General features: G+C 36.1%; 1 protein-coding gene across 2 annotated transcripts; it reads left to right on the forward strand.

Annotated features, from left to right (window-relative positions):
- Positions 1-2,063: 2,063 nt before the first annotated feature.
- Positions 2,064-4,698, forward strand: LOC143469809 (uncharacterized). 2 transcript variants are annotated; one of them, XM_076967634.1, is made up of 6 exons: positions 2,064-2,231; positions 2,376-2,502; positions 2,946-3,035; positions 3,637-3,765; positions 3,938-4,039; positions 4,120-4,698. In XM_076967634.1, exons 4-6 carry the CDS (start codon positions 3,703-3,705, stop codon positions 4,369-4,371), a joined length of 417 nt encoding a protein of 138 aa, XP_076823749.1. In that variant the 5' UTR covers positions 2,064-2,231; positions 2,376-2,502; positions 2,946-3,035; positions 3,637-3,702; the 3' UTR covers positions 4,372-4,698. The 2 variants fall into 2 exon arrangements, with proteins under 2 accessions (XP_076823749.1, XP_076823750.1); XM_076967635.1 differs by lacking the exons at positions 2,064-2,231; positions 2,376-2,502 and having other exon boundaries at positions 2,558-3,035.
- Positions 4,699-15,152: the final 10,454 nt, after the last annotated feature.

Raw genomic sequence — 15,152 nt, forward strand, 5'->3', positions numbered from 1 at the left:
CTAATTATCAAATGACTACACAAGCTTAGAAATTTGGCTGGGCAATTCACAAATGGCAAAATGACTCCATTTAATATTACTCATTTACGCACTAATAAAATGACTAACTATTCTCTTTCGTTCTCTACTCAACGTCAGCTGGTTTTCCGCACAGTGGGGGCGCGGTGTAACAAGAAAAATTTCTAGAAATGTGTCAATGCTTAATAAATGAATTGCAGCTGCGTTATACTGCAGTAATTGGCACTGATCGCATAAAACGCACAAAAGTTATAGCTTCAGGGTAGTTGTATTGTAGAGTATTTCGATACCAAACCATTCAACAAATATTGTATATAGCTGTGTCATGGAAGCGTCTTTATTTTTTTCTTCATTTACTTTAGTGAGCAATTCACTTTATCTGCTAAACTTTTCTGCAGCATTCTGTTCTACAAGATGGACGTAATTGTACAGAAGTAAAAGCGACTATGAAGCTGCCACGGCACGGTTAAAACGAACGAAGTACTGTTTATTGTTTCATAACCTAGTGATAGGAATTGCGAACCTCTGTCCGAATTAAGCGGATAATTATCCAAATTAACGGGAGTTTTTTACGTTCAATTTTTACTTTTGTTCCGTTCCCGAACATTTTGGCCGAATAAAGCTGTTTTCCGGGTTATCCGGTTTCCGAATTAAGCGGATTCGTGTAAAAACATAAAATAGGATAAAATATACTTCTAATCAACGTTATTTGCGACATCAGCCATGCTACAAGTTTTTGCTTTTTATAAAAATCCTACACTGTCATTCATGTGTTTAAAATTTAAACACAATTTTACTTCTTTAAACATGTTAAAGTGTTTAATTATGTGTTTAAGTGTATAAATTTTGTTAATTTGACAAAATTTAAACACTTTATGGGTTAAACACCACAATCCATGACACGTTTAATAATGATTTATGCCTATTCTACACTTTTAGGCGTTTAAATGTTAAACACATAACACAAAGATTACAAAATGTGTCAAACAAAAAGGTGTTTAGGAGGAATGTGTTTATTTTGATGAGTTTTATTGAATTATATCTTATACTTTAAGTTGCTTTAGAAAGAATCTATCAAAAACAGTTCGGTACTATATGCTTTAGACTTGTTCGCATTACCCAATTACACGAGCTATTGTTCAGTATAAATTTGTATCTCGGACTCAATTCTTAGGTTTAAAGTTGGCAACTTGAAGTCGTTTTAAAAATTTTCCTGTATGGAGTGGCTGAACACTAAATTGTATTGTTCAGGCCTTACTGTAGGCTATATTTCAAATGGGTGAAAGGGGCCTTGGCCACCCCGCCCCCATATTTTGTGTCTATAGGTTTCTACATCGGGTGGCGGTGTCTTAAAACCAACAATTTGTATAGTTCTCTTTGTAATCTCATGAAATATTTGACCCCCCCCCCCCCCAATTTTTTTCCGACTACGCCACTGGCTGTGATTGGTTTTCAAGTAAAGCCATTCACCCAGGAATGGAGGGTGAAAAACCAATTACCATACTTTGCCCATCAAAGTTTGAAATTACTCGGGCATGGCCTAACGTGGGCGTTCTCTTCTCGTCGTTTGATTAAAAGGTAAATGACAAGCGTTCACCATCAGTTAGTGGAACGTGTGAATAACGTTTGTTCATATAATGTAGATTGTGTATCTGAAAATAGTAATTTACAACTATTTATTCCATGTTTAAATAACTCAAAACCTAAAATATTAAAATAAAAAAACTTTCATAACATTACATTAAACTTATTGTTTTACATTAGAACAAGTAATTGTTGTTTTTATTTACTTTTTATCCAGCAAGTTTGCTATTTCAAAATTATTTTAAGTTTTATGAAATAATATGTTAAGTTCTACCATTGTCAAAAATGTGGGCGTGCATTTACCACCTTCAGAGTTCAGACGGCTACAAGCTATCTCTAAAATCTGAACCCTCTTTTCAGCTTACATAAAGACAGCGAATTGTTTTATGACGTTTCGTAGGGCTGTAGCTTATTGCCACAGTTTGTTTTCGGTAGCCTATATAGGTAGCCTGGCTGCCTGGTGTAGCGTATTTCGCTGTATGGATCAGGTTTGTTACTACAAGGCCTAGGCTATATTCCAGGCATAAAGGTTTACAGAGTTACAGACAATAACAAATATTTATAGCATGTTTTCGATACCCGGTGGTGCCATACCGTTGTAATGCTCTTGGGAAAGGCAATGGCCTTCGGTAAGCATTTGATTTTGATAACTTAGTACTGTAGAAAGAAAATTGTTGTAATTACTGTATAATGATAAATTTACTAGCCTACAATATAAAATATTTTTGTACTCAGTAGTCTATAACAGTTTATATTAAGCTGTTTCTTTACAGGTGTTTTCTGTAGAAAGTTATTGGAAAAACTTGGAAACTTATGTCGGAAGAGAAGCCATCCACCTGTGCCATCACATATGGTAGTAAACAACCCTCATCATTAGGTTTTCTTCAGCTACACTGGCAGGTGATGCAGAATTATATATTTTTGATCCACATGAAATTTTTAATATTAACAATATTAAGTTAATTTTAAAATATACTGTGCATGCCAAAAAGTGTTGCTTCAGTGGTGGATTGGCTTAGCACCAGGTTCAAACAATGCGAACTTATTGCAAATGTCCAGTGTTACTACTTTTGTAATGTTCTTGGGTAAGGCATTATTAATCTTTACTCTTCTGGTCCTGGTGAGCAGTGTCAGGGTTGGTCAATATGTTATAAAATTCAATAAACAAATGAAAATTTGAGTTTTTGTGGAAAACTGCAGAGAGTGGAGGAATCATTGCCGAGTCCGAGTCTTCCAAAGACATTCGAGAAGAAAGATTCTGACACATTATCAAAAAGCTTGATTACATCTCACTACTGTTTTAAAAGCTATATTGTTTAGTTTTATATTTTTAATCACTGTAGATTCAGAATGGACAAAAAAGGGCTACTGAAGTTATTAGACAACATTTAGAAAAGGAAGAATCAGAATGGGAATACGGTCTACTAAAACAGGTATTTAAGACCAATGTCTGTCTTTCACCAAGAAGAAATTAGTTTAATGTAAAGATGGATGCATTAGTGCAGAGGTTGGGAACCTATGGCTCGCGAGCCAGATATGGCTCTTTTGATGACGGCATCTGGCTCGCAAATAAATCTAAGCTGGCATTTCTTAGCTCAATTGTTACGAATAAAACTTTTCAGTTATTTGTAATTTTGTAATTTCTGTATCATGCAGCACCAGAAATCGCATTAACAGTAATTAGCATGTTATTAAAGAGTAAATTCAGACATTTACCGTTGTCTAAAATAGTTGGTTTTTCTTAAAAATGCACACGTTAGTTGCATTAAGTGTTGAAAAATATTATATGGCTCTAACGGAAATAAAAATTAACAATATGTGGATTTCATGGCTCCTTCGCCAAAAAGGTTCCCGACCCCTGCATTAGTGGAATCATTGAAAAGTTTTCATTATTAGGACAAATGCCTTTTGTTAGTGTTTGAAAGAAACTTATTGTAAGGTGTTTTAAATTTTCATGCTTTTGTAAGAGAATACAGTTGTAGATCATGTTTAGAGGCTGCAACATGGTTATTGATATAGTGATAAATTTTGCAGATTGAGGAAAAATTCAGAAATGTTTATCAATTTGATTACAATACGATTTAAGACGCTTGCGTAAGCATGCTAACCACGCTAGACAACAAATGTGACAGCAATGTTGAGCGGCAATGCCGTAAGACTGAGGTGAGCAATCTGAGCATTCATCCAGCAATTAACAAAAATCAAATTTGGTTGTTTTTGTATTAGTTTATTGCTTTGTTGAAGAATAATGTGTTCAGATACTTGATATATATTGAGGGAAAAATAAAGTCATTATTATTAACAGTGTAAAAACCTAACAAAACTTTTGACATAGGATCCATCATCAGAGAAAGAACTTAATCTCATTTTGAGGTCACAAAAACAACTTTGGCCAATCCGCAAAACAAATCTTTTTGATGCAATGCAGACTGTTAATGTGAGTTGTAGTTGCTTTATTTAACTGGTGGCTTTACAGAACAATTTGTATACATTGACATTTTTGTTTTAATTTTTTAGGCATTTCGGATTAGTTTAAACTCCAGAAAGAAAACACTGCCAAGTTTGCTTGTTTCTTACAACGAAGCTGGAACCATGAAAACATTCATTGTTGCTGATTCAATCCACGTCAGATGTAACAACGATTCGAGGGTGGTGTTAGGCTATTTAATGCAACTTATCAGTTGTTATTATTATTATTACTCACGGATGCCGGAAGAGGAAGGGCAGAGAGGCCATCGCCCCCTTTTCTTTCTTTATTTTCCAAAATGACATTCAAAAAGTGCCTTTTTTTCGAATTTTGCCCCTTGCCAAAAATAATTCCGGCGCCCGTGATTGTACCTGCCTTGTTTCTGTTGCACTGCTGTAATAAACGCTATTTTGGAAATTTTGACTGCCAAGTAACAATACGCATAAAATAGTAAACACCTAGTTAGTAAACACGTAAACACCAAAGATAATAAACACCTAGTTAGTAAACACCTACAACATTTAAACACAAAACAGAATAAACATGTGCGATTTAAACATGTAACCATTTTAGGTGTTTCTTTTTGGCCTCACTTTTCGTGTTTAATTAAAGTGTTTAACAAAATGACAGTGTAGACTTGTTGGTTATGCTAACCTAACACTTATAGCACAATTGTATTTCTATTCATGTTTTAGACTTAGTGCTCTGCCACTTTTTTCTGCCTACGGATCGCTGTGAGCATGTTCTTTGTTCCACCATACGTCCTACTTTTAGTTCTGTGAAGCTTACGGCAAAAATGAACGAAATTCTTATACGCATTATTCAATCATTAATTATATATTATCTATTCTTTATTTATCTTTCGTTTTTCATTTTATTTGCATCAAAAAAACGAAATAGATCTAACAAAATTAGCAGCAACGATTACTGAATATACTTCTATTTGACACATAATAATTAATCAAAAACGTTAAAATTTTCAACCATGCAGTTGAGTAAAGTATGTAGCCTGTGCTTTTCCGCACCCTTTTCTAGGTTTGCAGTCGTTATCCTCTTTAAACGGTTCGCATGCGTCGTCCCAAGGTTAATTTTGGTCATTATGTTTGTCTGTACAGACAGACACCAGAGAATGGAAAACACTTCCAACAAAGTATATACAGTCGAATCCGGTTAATTGTGCTACACTTGTTTTGCCCTGTATCTGTTACGTTTGTCCCTTGCGGCCGATTGCGCGTTTCCATGGTTAATTAAGCACATGTGTCTTTTTATCGACGTGTGTCCGACAAGTAGTTGACAGTTTTGTAGTGGTGGTCCTGAGATGAGCTGTGTGAAGACAAACTTAACTTAACTGCTTTTAAATAAAACATATGCCTGGAATTCTAAGAGTGAGATAAGCAAAACATAACAATTGCATAGTCAATTTTCCAAGCCTTTTTATGCGATTAAACGAATTATGCGTTTATGAGAAAGTGCAAATTCCACTAATTTTCTTACTTGACGTGCGACGCTGGTCACGTGTAAAGACGTCAACACGCAAAACACTAACTTTTATTGTGTGTAGCGATCATTCATTCATTCAAGCACGCAAAAGATGAAAACATGCTTTCTTGCATTTGTGTTTTTAAGCGCACAAATGTGGCCATGTCCGCCCCTTCAAACTGTAGTCGTTGGCGAATTGTATGAAGTGTATGCAGAACTTCTTTATTTTTTTGGTGTTGTCACAGCGATTGCGTCAGCAGAGCTTTCTTTATTATTGTCGTCTTTTTCAACTTGTTTGTTTCGTAAACTTCTTCACATATTACGGCATCATCTTAACGCAACGCTTAGCCTTAAATGAAACTAAAACAGTGCAAATGTTAATGTCTGTGTATTGACAGCCACGTGTTAATGCTTAAATTGAGAATGGTTGGTTTCATTGTTTCGTAACAAAGCGCAGTACAAGTCACAAAGCTTACGCATTGCGTGTGCGCTGCCAGAACGAAAAATTAAAATTGTCTTCGAAGCAGTGCAAAAGTTAAGTTTCGTTCTAAGCCAATTTCAACCTGGTTTATATGAAAGTTTAACAAACTGCAACATTTAAGCAAAAGTTTATTGAACTCAATGTAGGATGAAGTACAATACATTTGTGAACTTCATTTTGTCGAAGTTTTACTCAGATGAAGTAAAACACTAAAAATTCAACAATTTAGTTTCGTTACAACTCTGATATTTTCCGGCATTGAACCATTAGGCCGTAAATTTGCAGAAAACTATTAATGGACTCCCCTATTCCCCCCCTTTATTCCATTGGCTTCATAGTCTTGCATGATAATTTTCCTAATCTCTGATCATAACAGAATATGAAACCATTAATATAGCTTTAGTCATTCATGATTGAAACTTAATGGTTAAAACATTTAAAGTTAGAAAAAATATATAATGCAATGCTTTTGAGCAGGTTTGGTCAATTTTTTTTCTAAACTTCCAGTGAAATTCTCTGAAAATATTTAGAGCAGAGGTAACTAAGCTCTTAAAATTGCGAGCCGCAGAGTTAAAAGATTAATTAGTAGCAGTCTTTTAATAAAACGCATCACGAGTAAATGTGTTCAATACAAGTTTTTGTCACTCAATAAATTTGAGCTAACTGTTACTGATAACTGATAAGGCACATTACGCATAAGTGTATTAAATTAAGACAAAACTAAAGCTTTTGTCTTTGTTACAAAGTCGTGAGAAAACATGCTGGTTGATAAACTCATCATTTGTTTAAAAATCACTGAATACCACGAATTAGAACCCATTTTAATAGGTCCGCTCAGTTGTATGTGGGATGACGTCAGTAGCAGAGTTAAAATTTTAGTGAAATTTTACGACGCCCACCCACTTCTTACCAGCTCATTTCGTTCGGGGACGCGCCGGATGTGACGATTTTATTTCGAGAACGAAACGTCGCATGTTCTCTTACAGAAATCGCGTGCTGGTGCACTTTATTACTTAATTTAAGCAATCTCCCCGTAATAGCTCTTTTCCCACGACCTCAAGGAGCAGCGAAGTTATCCCTGGGCGCGAAAACGATCGCTCGCGTGTTTGGTGGGAAAATTCGACATAAATCTGGAAACGCGCGAAGGGTAAACCTTCGCGGACCCATAATGCAGCCGTTGCCGATTCGGATGTTTCCATTGATTCTGTAGCTTCGCGTCCATTCTGGAAACAGTATAAAGGTAACTATTGACTTGTTACTTTCCAACTGCGCTGAGGTCGTGAGGTCGTCACACGTCGCCAACTCCATTGTGCGGCATGACAGACCACGTGCGGCATCACGCATGACAGACCACAATGAAGTTACAAAGAAGACGCGAATATTGCAGTTATATTGACCGGGGAAGGCGTGATTGGCCACGGTCGCAGTACGTGGAACAGTTGCACTTTCAAAACGGAGAAACTCGAAATTTTTTTTCAGTTTGAAAACTTGTCTTGGCTGAGTTAGTTGTGAGTTAGTTAGTTAATTTATGCCCCACTCTAAGTTTTTTCTTCAATTAACCTTATCCTAACCAGACTCGAGTTTACTAAAATTTACTAAAAAACTAGGCTAAAAAACTAGGACCCCGTACACACACTTTCAATCGTAAATTACTAGAAAACTATGCGTCGTAAACTGATCGGATTTTTACAGGTTAGTAGAAAAATCAATTAGCTTCCTGTGTACATCATAATTGTAATACTAAAGAAAGTGCATTTCGTGTAAATTAAGTATTTCTTCAAGTGATACATTTCTAGAAGTTTTTCTTTGTTACGCCGCCTTCCCGCTATGCTTAATTGCCTGTAAAATCAGCTGACTTCGAGAAGAGAACACATCCATAGCAAAAAAAAAAAGTTTGCTTGGCGGCGGGAACTCCATAAATAGCATTTTTAAGTTGCTAAATTTTTTTTGTTTTAGATCATACGTGTCAAACTCCCGGCCCGCGGGCCACATCCGGCCCGCTTTACATTAAAACTTGGCCCACAATGCTATTTTATACATAGAACTATTTCTGGCCCGCGAGATCATTGTATAGTAAAACTTACTTTTTTCAAGCAAGAAACAAGATTATAACAAATCGTAAAATACAGCAGCACAGCAGTTGCCCCACAATACGACAGAATAAATCGATTTATTCCAACGCTTGTAATCTGGGCTGCTTTTTTCTTTATTGTTTGTTAATTCTTTAATGCTTTTGCAAAGAGAAAAATGAAACATACCGATGTAAGAGAAGAATAATCAAAAATAGCCCAGTCAAAAATCGTCAAAAACATCAAAAATTTGGTGTTGTTTCGCTGCCTGTTCCAACTCATGTTTCTTGTCACGAAATGTTCAATCAAGTTTTATCCTTGACCGGCCCGCGGCGTTAAATAAGTTTTGAGTTTTGGCCTCTGGTGCGATTGAGTTTGACACCCCTGTTTTAGATTGTTTTCAGTAAACTGATTTAAGTTAATCTTAAAATGCGGAAAGTGTTGAAATTTTTTGATTAGAATGTTTGATGTGAAAGACTGTCTTTGTAACTTACACAACCCCTTGGAAGACTTTTTTCTCGTATCGAAGTGAGTGAAAAAGTCCATTTACAAGACAAGACTATGCCTGAAACGTAAGGAATATACAAATTTATTATTAATATTTTTTTTATTATCAAATCGGCCGTCGTTGTTCACCTCTCGAGCGATGATTACTGAGCTAGACGGTGTGCTTGTTTGGATTGACACAAACATTTTTATTTATTTTTTGGAAGGTCGTAATTTTACCTTAAGATTGGAAAACTTACCTCTTTACAATGCAATTGTATCGGGCAAACAAACACATTTGTCGCCGCGTCAATATTGACATTTGCTTTATATATCGCAATATAACCCAAAACTGATCCTACTTTCTACGCAGGACAATCAAGCAGCAGATTTCTTGTCCAGAGCTATCACACCAGTAATATCGCGCATCCTGGTACTCGCGCCTCAATCAAGCTCATTGAGGAACGTTTTCTTGACAATACAGCAAAGCAGAAACACCCGTTAACTATGTTACAAATTAACCATTTTCGACAATGGTGTAAAATGAATGTCAATTACAGCCTGGTCGTTTTCAAGCGATCAACTTTTTAAACTATAAATTCAGAAAACATAGATGAAATATTGGTTTCGACGAGACATATTGGCTTTTCACTGTGTGCTTTACCCTTGTTCCATTTAGGCAACATATGTTTGTGACACATTAGCCTGTGATCGACTGTGTTCAGTGTTAGGCAAGAAGTAACTATTACCAAATATATCTCGCATCGTATACGGGTATCAAATTGCCAAAAAGTATGGTATCTGGAAAATGGCTACGCATTTTGTAGCCATTTCCAGATTAACTTGCAAATCACTACTCCAAATTAGAAAGTTAACTGGAAAACTCGCAAAAGGCTATTGTATTGCACAGCGTTTAACTTTTGCAATTTTAATTTTGTGGATAGTAATAAAACAAATTGCAATAATTTTGATTAAAAAAGTGTTTTAGGTAAAGAACCACAAGATGAAGCCAGACAAGTCTATTTTTTGAATTTCGATTCATCTGCGTCAAGTGGTGAAAGCGTTTTATTGCAGTAAAATATTGTGTTTACTGTTTCAAATTCGTAACGCGTAAAAAGGCTGTGTGTTAGTGATTGTTGGTAGGCCCAACGTCGAATCGTGTAAGATTGTAGTTAGCGCGCCAACCTAGGTCCGACGAAGATTTTATGTTGCAATTTGATACCCATATACGTTGCGAGATACATTTGGTAATTGTTACTTCGTGCAATTTGATACCCGTATAAGTTGCGAGATACATTTGGTAATTGTTACTTCGTGCAATTTGATACCCGTATAAGTTGCAAGATACATTTGGTAATTGTTACTTCGTGCAATTTGATACCCGTATAGATTGCGAAATACATTTGGTAATTGTTACTTCGTGCAATTTGATACCCGTATACGTTGCGAGAAACATTTGGTACTAGTTACTTCGTGCAAATTAATACCCGTATAAGTTGCGAGATACATTTGGTAATTGTTACTTCGTGCAATTTGATACCCGTATAAGTTGCGAGATACATTTGGTAATTGTTACTTCGTGCAATTTGATACCCGTATACGTTGCGAGATACATTTGGTAATTGTTACTTCGTGCAATTTGATACCCGTATACGTTGCGAGACACATTTGGTAATTGTTACTTCGTGCAATTTGATACCCGTATACGTTGCGAGATACATTTGGTACTAGTTACTTCGTGCAAATTAATACCCGTATAGGTTGCGAGATACATTTGGTAATTGTTACTTCGTGCAATTTGATACCCGTATAAGTTGCGAGATACATTTGGTAATTGTTACTTCGTGCAATTTGATACCCGTATACGTTGCGAGATACATTTGGTAATTGTTACTTCGTGCAATTTGATACCCGTATACAATGCGAGATACATTTGGTAATTGTTACTTCGTGCAATTTGATACCTGTATAAGTTGCGAGATACATTTGGTAAAATTTATTAATTGATTGTGATAAATTATCATTTATGCTGATTTATAATTTATCTGTACGGATGCAATGCCCATAGTTGATTGAAGCACTTAACTGATAAATTTTTCCCAGGTTAAGAATTGCTTTTATATTATGACTCTAAATTACCTACTCACAAATTGCACGAAGTACCAATTACCAAATGTATCTCGCAACATATACGGGTATCAAATTGCACGAAGTAACAATTACCAAATGTATCTCGCAACTTATACTGGTATCAAATTGCACGAAGTACCAATTACCAAATGTATCTCGCAATCTATACGGGTATCAAATTGCACGAAGTACCAATTACCAAATGTATCTCGCTACATATACGGGTATCAAATTGCACGAAGTAACAATTACCAAATGTATCTCGCAACTTATACTGGTATCAAATTGCACGAAGTAACAATTACCAAATGTATCTCGCAACCTATACGGGTATCAAATTGCACGAAGTAACAAATAATAAATGTATCTCGCAACTTATACGGGTATCAAATTGCACGAAGTAACAATTACCAAATGTATCTCGCAACTTATACGGGTATCAAATTGCACGAAGTAACAATTACCAAATGTATCTCGCAACTTATACGGGTATCAAATTGCACGAAGTAACAATTACCAAATGTATCTTGCAACTTATACGGGTATCAAATTGCACGAAGTAACAATTACCAAATGTATCTCGCAATCTATACGGGTATCAAATTGCACGAAGTAACAATTACCAAATGTATCTCGCAACTTATACGTGTATCAAATTGCACGAAGTAACAATTACCAAATGTATCTCGCAACTTATACGGGTATTAATTTGCACGAAGTAACTAGTACCAAATGTATCTCGCAACGTATACGGGTATCAAATTGCACGAAGTAACAATTACCAAATGTATCTCGCAACTTATACGGGTATCAAATTGCACGAAGTAACAATTACCAAATGTATCTCGCAACTTATACGGGTATTAATTTGCACGAAGTAACTAGTACCAAATGTATCTCGCAACGTATACGGGTATCAAATTGCACGAAGTAACAATTACTAAATGTATCTTGCAACTTATACGGGTATCAAATTGCACGAAGTAACAATTACCAAATGTATCTCGCAACTTATACGGGTATCAAATTGCACGAAGTAACAATTACCAAATGTATCTCGCAACTTATACGGGTATCAAATTGCACGAAGTAACAATTACCAAATGTATCTCGCAACGTATATGGGTATCAAATTGCAACATAAAATCTTCGTCGGACCTAGGTCTGCGCGCTAACTACAATCTTACACGATTCGACGTTGGGCCTACCAACAATCACTAACACACAGCCTTTTTACGCGTTACGAATTTGAAACAGTAAACACAATATTTTACTGCAATAAAACACTTTCACCACTTGACGCAGATGAATCGAAATTCAAAAAATAGACTTGTCTGGCTTCATCTTGCGGTTCTTTACCTAAAACACTTTTTTAATCAAAATTATTGCAATTTGTTTCTTTACTATCCACAAAATTAAAATTGCAAAAGTTAAACGCTGTGCAATACAATAGCCTTTCGCGAGTTGCCCAGTTAAGTTTCTAATTTGGAGTAGTGATTTGCAAGTTAATCTGGAAATGGCTACAAAATGCGTAGCCATTTTCCAGATACCATACTTTTTGGCAATTTGATACCCGTATACGATGCGAGATATATTTGGTAATAGTTACTTCTTGCCTAACACTGAACACAGTCGATCACAGGCTAATGTGTCACAAACATATGTTGCCTAAATGGAACAATGCAATGAAGTTTTTATGCTTGTCAAGGGTAAATCACACAGTGAAAAGCCAATATGTCTCGTCGAAACCAATATTTCATCTGTGCTTTCTGAATTTATAGTTTAAAAACTTGATCGCTTGAAAACGACCAGGCTGTAATTGACATTTATTTTACACCATTGTCGAAAATGGTTAATTTGTAACATAGTTAACGGGTGTTTCTGCTTTGCTGTATTGTCAAGAAAACGTTCCTCAATGAGCTTGATTGAGGCGCGAGTACCAGGATGCGCGATATTACTGGTGTGATAGCTCTGGACAAGAAATCTGCTGCTTGATTGTCCTGCGTAGAAAGTAGGATCAGTTTTGGGTTATATTGCGATATATAAAGCAAATGTCAATATTGACGCGGCGACAAATGTGTTTGTTTGCCCGATACAATTGCATTGTAAAGAGGTAAGTTTTCCACTCTTAAGGTAAAATTACGACCTTCCAAAAAATAAATAAAAATGTTTGTGTCAATCCAAACAAGCACACCGTCTAGCTCAGTAATCATCGCTCGAGAGGTGAACAACGACGGCCGATTTGATAATAAAAAAAATATTAATAATAAATTTGTATATTCCTTACGTTTCAGGCATAGTCTTGTCTTGTAAATGGACTTTTTCACTCACTTCGATACGAGAAAAAAGTCTTCCAAGGGGTTGTGTAAGTTACAAAGACAGTCTTTCACATCAAACATTCTAATCAAAAAATGTCAACACTTTCCGCATTTTAAGATTAACTTAAATCAGTTTACTGAAAACAATCTAAAACAAAAAAAATTTAGCAACTTAAAAATGCTATTTGTGGAGTTCTCGCCGCCAAGCAAACTTTTTTTTTTTGCTATGGATGTGTTCTCTTCTCGCAGTCAGCTGATTTTACAGGCAATTAAGCATAGCGGGAAGGCGGCGTAACAAAGAAAAACTTCTAGAAATGTATCACTTGAAGAAATACTTAATTTACACGAAATGCACTTTCTTTAGTATTACAATTATGATGTACACAGGAAGCTAATTGATTTTTCTACTAACCTGTAAAAATCCGATCAGTTTACGACGCATAGTTTTCTAGTAATTTACGATTGAAAATGTGTGTACGGGGTCTTAGTTTTTTAGCCTAGTTTTTTAGTAAATTTTAGTAAACTCGAGTCTGGTTAGGATAAGGTTAATTGAAGAGAAAACTTAGAGTGGGGCATAAATTAACTAACTAACTCACAACTAACTCAGCCAAGACAAGTTTTCAAACTGAAAAAAAATTTCGAGTTTCTCCGTTTTGAAAGTGCAACTGTTCCACGTACTGCGACCGTGGCCAATCACGCCTTCCCCGGTCAATATAACTGCAATATTCGCGTCTTCTTTGTGACTTCATTGTGGTCTGTCATGCGTGATGCCGCACGTGGTCTGTCATGCCGCACAATGGAGTTGGCGACGTGTGACGACCTCACGACCTCAGCGCAGTTGGAAAGTAACAAGTCAATAGTTACCTTTATACTGTTTCCAGAATGGACGCGAAGCTACAGAATCAATGGAAACATCCGAATCGGCAACGGCTGCATTATGGGTCCGCGAAGGTTTACCCTTCGCGCGTTTCCAGATTTATGTCGAATTTTCCCACCAAACACGCGAGCGATCGTTTTCGCGCCCAGGGATAACTTCGCTGCTCCTTGAGGTCGTGGGAAAAGAGCTATTACGGGGAGATTGCTTAAATTAAGTAATAAAGTGCACCAGCACGCGATTTCTGTAAGAGAACATACGACGTTTCGTTCTCGAAATAAAATCGTCACATCCGGCGCGTCCCCGAACGAAATGAGCTGGTAAGAAGTGGGTGGGCGTCGTAAAATTTCACTCAAATTTCAACTCTGCTACTGACGTCATCCCACATACAACTGAGCGGACCTATTAAAATGGGTTCTAATTCGTGGTATTCAGTGATTTTTAAACAAATGATGAGTTTATCTACAACCAGCATGTTTTCTCACGACTTTGTAACAAAGACAAAAGCTTTAGTTTTGTCTTAATTTAATACACTTATGCGTAATGTGCCTTATCAGTTATCAGTAACAGTTAGCTCAAATTTATTGAGTGGCAAAAACTTGTATTGAACACATTTACTCGTGATGCGTTTTATTAAAAGACTCCTACTAATTAATCTTTTAACTCTGCGGCTCGCAATTTTAAGAGCTTAGTTACCTCTGCTCTAAATATTTTCAGAGAATTTCACTGGAAGTTTAGAAAAAAAATTCTCTCGCTCACAGCGATCCGTAGGCAGAAAAAAGTGGCAGAGCACTAAGTCTAAAACATGAATAGAAATACAATTGTGCTATAAGTGTTAGGTTAGCATAACCAACAAGTCTAGGATTTTTATAAAAAGCAAAAACTTGTATCATGGCTGATGTCGCAAATAACGTTGATTAGAAGTATATTTTATCCTATTTTATGTTTTTACACGAATCCGCTTAATTCGGAAACCGGATAACCCGGAAAACAGCTTTATTCGGCCAAAATGCTCGGGAACGGAACAAAAGTAAAAATTGAACGTAAAAAACTCCCGTTAATTTGGATAATTATCCGCTTAATTCGGACAGAGGTTCGCAATTCCTATCACTAAGTTATGAAACAATAAACAGTACTTCGTTCGTTTTAACCGTGCCGTGGCAGCTTCATAGTCGCTTTTACTTCTGTACAATTACGTCCATCTTGTAGAACAGAATGCTGCAGAAAAGTTTAGCAGATAAAATGA

This window comes from Clavelina lepadiformis, chromosome 8 (assembly GCF_947623445.1).
Source record: "Clavelina lepadiformis chromosome 8, kaClaLepa1.1, whole genome shotgun sequence".
NCBI lineage: Eukaryota > Metazoa > Chordata > Ascidiacea > Aplousobranchia > Clavelinidae > Clavelina > Clavelina lepadiformis.